The following is a 7,755-nucleotide window of genomic DNA, read 5'->3' as shown; positions in this document are numbered from 1 at the left end:
CTCCACTGATCTCCAGTAGCATATTGGGCACCTACTGACCTGGGGAGTTCATCTTTCAGTGTCCTATCTTTTTGCCTTTTCATACTGTTCATGGGGTTCTCAAGGCAAGAATACTGAAGTGGTTTGCCATTCCCTTCTCCAGTGCACCACGTTTTGTCAGACTTCTCCACCATGACCCGTCCGTCTTGGGTGGCCCTACATGGCATGGCTCACAGTTTCATTGAGTTAGACATGGCTGTGGTCCATGTGATCAGGTTGGTTAGTTTTCTGTGACTGTGGTTTTCAGTCTGTCTGTGCTCTGATGGAGAAGGATAAGAAGCTTATGGAAGCTTCCTGATGGGAAAGACTGACTGAAGGGGAAACTGGGTCTTGTTCTGATTGGCAGGGCCATGTTCAGTAAATCTTTAATTCAAGTTTCTGTAGATGGGTGGGGCTGTGTTCCCTTCCTGTTATTTACCTGAGGCCAAACTACGGTGGAGGTGATGAAGATAATGTCACCTCCTTGAAAAGGTCCCAGGCAGGCACTGCTACTCTGAGTGCCCCCGACCCTGCAGCAGGCCGCCGCCGACCCACGCCTCCACCAGAGACTCCTGGACACCCACGGGCCTGTCTGGGCCAGCCTCTTGTGGGGTCAGTGCTCCTTTCTCCTGGGTCCTGGTGCACAAGGTTCTGTCTGTGCCTCCAAGAGCCTGTTTCCCCAGTCTTGTGTATGTTCTGGCAGCTCTGGGGCGGGGGGGGTTAACGGCAACCTCCAACTCCAAGAGAACCTCCTCCATTATACCTACTACTGTGGGCAGGAATCCCTTAGAACAAATGGAGTCGCCATCATAGGCCCCATCTCTCCTTTATGAAGTTCTTTATGTACATCACACCATGTAAGCGTTACTGGAGCTTTTGAGGGGAGGCATTATTATTCCCATGTGACTGGGAAAGACAATTGGATGACTTACCCAAGGTCACAGAGTGGAGAATTTTATCATAGGTATTTCACATGCTAGCAAGTTAATGCTCAAAATCATTCAAGTTAGGCTTCAACAGTATGTGAACTAAGAAATTCCATATATACCAGCTGGATTTAGAAAAGGCAGGGGAATCAGAGATCAAATTGCCAACATCCACAGGATCATAGAAAAACCAGAATTCCAGAAAAACATCTACTTCTGCTTCATTGACTACACTAAAGCCTTTGACTGTGTGCATCACAACAAACTGTGGAAAATTCTTCAAGAGATGGGAATACCAGACCATCTTACCTGAGAAATATGTATGCAGGTCAAAAATCGAAAGTTAGAACTGGACATGGAACAATGGCCTAGTTCCAGACTGGGAAAGGAGTACATCTAAGCTGTATATTGTCACCCTGTTTATTTAACTTATATGCAGTGTACATCATATGAAATGTTAGGTTAGATGAATCATAAGCTGGAATCAAAGTTGCTGGGAGGAATATCAAGAACCTCAGATATGCAGATAATTCCACTCTCATGGCAGAAAGTAAAGAGGAACTGAGGAGCCTCTTGATGGGGATGAAAGAAAATAGTGAAAAAACTGGCCTAAAAGTCAACATTCAAAAAACTAAGATCAAGGCATCCTGTCCCACCACTTCATGGCAAACATATGGGGAAAAATTGCAAATAATGACAGTTTTTATTTTCTTGAGCTCCAAAATCACTGTGGATGGTGACTGCAGCCATGAAATTGTCACACGAGTGTATGCTCCTCGGTTCTTTGTCTCGTCACAACAAAAATATGGAGTGATGGACATTAAAGCCCCTTGGCGGGCTGGCTGGAGCGGGCCGCTTCAGTTTCTTTGTCTCGTCACAACAAAAATTTGGAGTGATGGACATTAAACCCCCTTGGTGGGCTGGCTGGAGCGGGCCGCTTCAGTCCTCTTGAACCATCGTGAGGGAAGGCTTGGTGCTTGACCTTGAGGCTCTTGGGTCCCCAGGGCAGAGTGCCGCCCAATGTCCCAGTTGATGGCATTTGTGGCAAGCTGTTCTAGGAAACTTATCACGGTTAGGACACTCTTTGGCCCAATGCCCCGCCTGTCTACAGATTAGGCATTTGCCTCGTGCCTTGTCCTTCAAGGGCTCGGGGTGTGCCATCGGGCTTCCCTGGAGGGCGGCCAGCATCTGGACAGGCCTTGTCTCTTTCCTTCTCTCCCTCTCCTGGGCCTTGGCCTCCCTCTCCTGTTCTCTGTTATAAAAGGTATTGGTGGCTGTCTGGGCCATCTCATCTAGAGAGGCAGCAGGGTCCTGCTGCTGTAGCTGTTGTAACTTTATCCTGATATCCGATGCACATTGGGGCAGGAATTTGTCCTTTAAAATCACCTGTCCTTCGTAAGAGTCTAAGTCCAGATTGGTAAACTTTTGGAGGGCCTCTTTTAGCCTTTCCAGAAAGGCAATGCGGCTTTCATTGGACTCCTGAGTTATTGCTGAGACCCAGGCATAGCTGATTACTTTTTGCTGGGCTGCTTTCAGTCCTGCCTTTACACAGATTAGAAAATGATCCGTTTCCCAGATGTGCTCAGGGTCATTATAATTCCAGTTAGGATTGGAGGAGGGGACTGCAGTTTCCCCTACTGGGTATCTACCGCTTGACATGTGAAGCCCTGTTGCGTACCTCCGGGCTTCCTTTAAGACCCTAGTATGTTCAGGGTCATCTAGTTACCAAGGATGCATCTCAAGGGCATCTGCCAGGAAGTGGATTGGTTATTTCCCATCTGAAAAACAGTCATGTTAGGGAGGAAAGGGAAAAGAAAAAACAAACAGGCTTTTTGAAGCTTATCCTACCCAATACTGTCGCAACCTGAGAGCCAGGTGTCCCCGGGTCAGGATGTAGATCTCCAGGCAGGCTGAGGCGTGACAGCCTCCTAGAGATCGAATCCGGGCAGGTCGAGGCGTGACGGCCTCCCGAGAATTGGGCCCCTGGGCAGGTCAAGGCGTGACGACCTCCTGGGGCCCTTGGGACTAGCGGATCCCTGAAAGGCTGAGGCGTGACAACCTTTCGAGGACCAGATCCCTAGGCAGGTCAAGGCGTGATGACCTCCTGGGACCCCCGGACTGGGGTTTGGGCATCCCCAGGATCTCCAGTGTGACCAATGCTAGGTAGGACTAAGGGGTTGGATATTATACAGTTCTTCTCTCCCAATGCCAGCTATTTTTTTGTTATCCCTCTAACAGGCAAAAATGTAGGCCCGGATGGGACTGAGGAAAGGAGCATGAAACAGGAGGGAAAGGGGGGCAGAGCACAACCTTTGGAAGAATGACATAGCATTCATTACATAACGGCATAACGTAAACCGATTAAAGTCAATTGGGTCCAACAGGACAAGACAAATTCGAGCAAACCTTAATCCCCAATCTGTAAACCAAAAGACACACCCAGAGGTGGCAGAACAGCTCTAAGGCACTGTCAACAGAGGGAGGAGTGGGTGGTTCCCCAATGTCTGGGATGATCCTCCCGCTCATTAGCATATGAATTCGCCCCGCTGCCAAAACTTGGTCAGGCCACATTCCAAGGCCGGTACCCTGTAGAATGGGCGCTTCTCTCTGGATTTTAGCAAATCCACCTCCCACTTATCGCTTTGTCTCTCACTGAATTTTTGCAATAAGATCTCAGAGCCTGAGCCGGGCATCCTGGGTTTTGGTTGGGCGACTCCTGGGAGAAAGAGCTGAAGGAAAAGAGGGAAAAGCAGTGGGAAAGATGTGCCAAGGAATCCCCTTCATAGCCTACTGGAAAATTTGCTAGATATCTGACCGGTGCTCAGTTTTCGTTGGCCTGATTTTTGGCACAAAGAGTAAGGACAGAAGAACCCCCACCGGCTTGGGTAACCGCTACTGGGGCTCAGCATTAGTGCCTCCGGGAGGTACTGAAGAGTAGCCTCTCCAGAGTCCCTCAATTGCACCCACTGCCGCCTGCCTGTTCGCAGGGGTTCAAGGAAATGAGAAACGAGAGATTGTATAGGAGTTAAGATTTTGTTAGGCATGTCCCTCCAGCCATGGGGATGAGGACCTCCTACCTTAACCGGAGGTCTTCTGGAATCTGAGGCTGAGCCGCGTGGGCTTTCTGCTGAGTTCGTTTTCCGCTGCCCCGGTTTCCAGCGCGACGGGCCTTCCGCTGCGCTGGGTTTTCCTCGCGTTCCGCTTCTACCGCGGGAGCTTCGCTGAGCTGGGCTCCGGCTGCGCTTGGCCTCTTCCGCGCGGAGGTTGTTTCAGCCAGGTTAAACCCGAGTCACGGCACCATAGATGTCAGGCGAGTGTACGCTCCTCGGTTCTTTGTCTCCTCACAACAAAAATTTGGAGTGATGGACATTAAAGCCCCTTGGCGGGTCACAGCTCTCGGAGGACAGACCGTGTTATAGCTCTTAAATAAATCAGTGTCACAGCTCCATTTATTTAGATAATAGCAGGAAAATCCATCTTTGAGGCATAAGGGCACGTCGATCCAAAGACGCAAAGAGAACGCCCCATCGTGCCGGAGAGAGAAGAGGGCTTTGGCTCCTCTTTTTATGTGTTTCTCTGTTCCTGGGCCTGTCTTATGTAAATTGGGCCAGCCAGGAGTGTTGTTTTACCTGAGGTTCTCACTCTGGTCCTCGGACCTTCCTTTGTTCTATTTTCACGGGCTTTTCCCTCCCTTGTCTTTTAGCCACCGCCATTTTGGACTCTTTTCCCCTACTCTAACTACCTAACAAAATTAAAAGCCACTTGCTCCTTGGAAGAAAAGCTATGACAAACCTAGACAGCATATTAAAAAGCAAAGACATCACTTTACTGACAAAGTCAAAGCTATAGTTTTCCCAGTAGTTATGTACAGATATGAGAGTTACACCATAAAGAAGGCTGAGGGCTGAAGAATTTATGCTTTTGAACTGTGGTGTTGGAGAAGACTCTTGAGAGTCCCTTGGACTACGAGGAGATCCAACCCGTCCATCCTGAAGGAGATCAGTCCTGGGTGTTCATGGGAAGGACTGATGCTGAAGCTGAAACTCCAGTACTTTGGCCACCTGAAGCAAAGAGCTGACTCATTGGAAAAGACTGATGCTAGAAAGGATTGAGGGCAGGAGAAGAAGGGAGCGACAGAGGATGAGATGGTTGGATGGCATCACTGACTCAATGGACATGAGTTTGAGTAAGCTCCGGGAGATGGTGGAGGACAGGGAGGCCTGGCGTGCTCTGCGGGCTGCTGACTCAGGCACATCTGAGTGACTGGACAACAACAACGACCGAGACTTCAGCTGCCACGTCTCGTTGCACCAGCATATGCAGGAACAGTGAGCAATGACTTCTGCTATGGGTCTTCCTTTTGAAATCAAAGATCTTTAAACCCGACATGCAGTAGTATATATACAGGAATTTTGTAAAATTGTGACGTGCGATACAAAAGGAAATGGCAACCCACTCAACCCACTCCAGTATTCTTGCCTGGAGAATCCCATGGACGGAGAAGCCTGGTGGGTTACAGTCCACGTGGTCACAAAGTCGGACATGACTGAGTGACTTCACTTTCACACAAAGATAACTTGTCATTAGTTTGCACTTATTTGAAGTGTGTTTGGATGCCTTTGGTCACATGCCATGGAGTATGACTGAATAGAATCAGCTGCTGTCTTGGACCCATATGATTGTTCTTTTCTCTCAGAGTAAATAATTGAGTACATTTTATAACTTGATGGTATCTCTCTCTTATTTAGTGGGCTGGTGTCATCTCATGGGACCAGTGCTTGGAATAAGAGGACATCTAGATTAAAAGAAGTATATCTAAGTCATGGGCTTCCTAAGTGGTGCTAGAGGTAAAGAACCTGCCTCCAAATGCAGGAAACCTAAGAGAAGGAGGTTTGATTCCCTGGGTCGGGAAGATCCCCTAGAGGAGAACATGGCAACCCACTCCAGTATTCTTACCTGGAGAATCCCATGGACACAGGAGCCTGTCAGGCTACAGTCCATAGGGTCGCAAAGAGTCAGACATGATTGAGGCAACTTAGCAGGCCACGCACACACATCTAAGTCATACCTCTGTCCTCTACACACTCCATTACTCAGTGGGACAGCAATGTTGTCTTGGTGACATCCAGGATCACCATCTCCAGACTGTCTGATGCTTGGCTCCTCAACTGCTGGACTCCCTTGCCCATCAGACACCCAACCAGCAACTTCAAGCCTCACAGGTCCACCTTCCTGGCCAACAGGTTCACAAAACCTACATCACATTGTTAGCTTATGGTGAGCAATGTCAGATTCGTGATCTCTGAAGGAGGTTTAGCTTCAGGACCAGGGACCAGGCTTGATCACTCAAGAGCTTTTGTGTAGCAGAGTTTTATTCAAGTGAATGGGGACAGAGAAAGTTTCTGATGCAGACATCAGAGGGGGGATGGAGAGCGCCCCCCTCATTTAGCAAGGAAGCTATATGCTTTTTCAATTGGTTATTACAGTAAATCAAAAGAATGTCTCAAGGTTGTAAAAGTCTTCCCAGACCCACTCCCATAATGTACATTTTAAGGTGACAGGATTAGTCAGAAGGTTCTCAAGGAGAAGCACGTCCTCAAGCAGGACACGTGGTTGTTATATAATCCTTGTTACAGACTTTATTTATTTATTTTTTTATGATAGTTCTTTATTAGAAAGAGCTGTGCTACAGAACTTGGACTATTTCTTTCCTTTGAATAAGCTTCTTGATGAAATGATGCACATAGAAAAAGCAGAAGTGCATAGTCGTGGCCTGCCACAGCAAAGCATAAATCAGTAGTGATCACTAGTTGGGCTCAATTTCTGAGAAGTTAATTTTCTTCAAACTGTTACAAGCTGACAGGCAGAACCATTTGCCTTGAAGCTTTCTGACAGATCCCATTGAGACCAGCCAAACGGCAGCTAGAAAGCTAAATGGACGCCTTCAGCCAGCTCCTTGCCTTTCTTCCGCTATTCAAGATTGCGTTACCAGGGACTTCTGTCTGCAGATGGCCTTGACACTCCCATGCCCACACAGGCAGCCTGGGTTATCTCCTACAAGGGTGATTTCTACAAGACTACTAAAGCAGTCTGTAGCTTGGAGTGTCCAGAGGTAAGTCACAGGGAACAGAGCAGCTTTGGACAATATCTTCATCCCAGCGGGGAATGACCACAGCCGGGCTGTAGAGTGGGTCCATCCCCTGTGTGGGAGGGCGGGCAAGATTTCTTAACAGCAAGGTCAGTGTAATACAATGCTTTTGGTAAGAAAGATGGAGTTGGCCTTGAGGAAAAGGAAAACGGTTTTATAAAACACAATGCCATACATTGATGAAAAACCACCACAATATTATAAAGTAATTAGCTTCCAATTAAAATAAATTAATTTTTTCAAAAGGAAAAAAATACTTAGTAAAAAACAAACAAACTAAAAACCATAATGCCAAAAGGTACATCCTTTCGTGGATACCTTCCTATTGTAATAATCACAGTAATTATCCCATAAAATATCTGCACTTACTTTTTTTTCATATTTAGCCCCAATGTTTGTGGTTTTCTACCAGGGTTAGAGGGGAAAGCGAACTTTAAATTTGGAGTAACAGGATGGGCTTGCTGAAAAGGAATACTCTGAAATAGAATGGATAGTGGGGAATGGATGGCAGGCAAGGAACAGTGATGTGAAATCAAAGGAAATGGGCAGAGGTAAAGCTGGTGAACTGGATGGCATCTTGACTGCGATTGGTTTTTGCCTGGTGGGTGGTGCTAAGCTACAAGGCGCCGTGCAGGCTCAGGGCTCTAAGTAGATGGAACCCCT

At 47.5% G+C, this 7,755-nt stretch overlaps 1 protein-coding gene across 1 annotated transcript in view; it reads right to left on the bottom strand.

Moving 5' to 3' along the window:
- Window positions 1–527: 527 nt before the first annotated feature.
- The window catches only part of LOC136167586 (retinol dehydrogenase 16-like), a 12,080-nt gene continuing 4,852 nt past the window's right edge, over window positions 528–7,755 (bottom strand). Inside the window, exons 5-8 of the mRNA XM_065935096.1 lie at window positions 4,022–4,194; window positions 3,351–3,363; window positions 2,809–2,927; window positions 528–723 (exon numbers count right to left, since the gene is read on the bottom strand). Of these exons, the coding sequence (XP_065791168.1) occupies window positions 528–723; window positions 2,809–2,927; window positions 3,351–3,363; window positions 4,022–4,194 (501 nt within the window). The remainder of the gene's footprint in view (window positions 724–2,808; window positions 2,928–3,350; window positions 3,364–4,021; window positions 4,195–7,755) is intronic.

This window comes from Muntiacus reevesi, chromosome 4 (assembly GCF_963930625.1).
Source record: "Muntiacus reevesi chromosome 4, mMunRee1.1, whole genome shotgun sequence".
NCBI lineage: Eukaryota > Metazoa > Chordata > Mammalia > Artiodactyla > Cervidae > Muntiacus > Muntiacus reevesi.
Note: the sequence above shows the minus strand (reverse complement) of the source record. Positions and strands in the feature narration are given on the sequence as shown.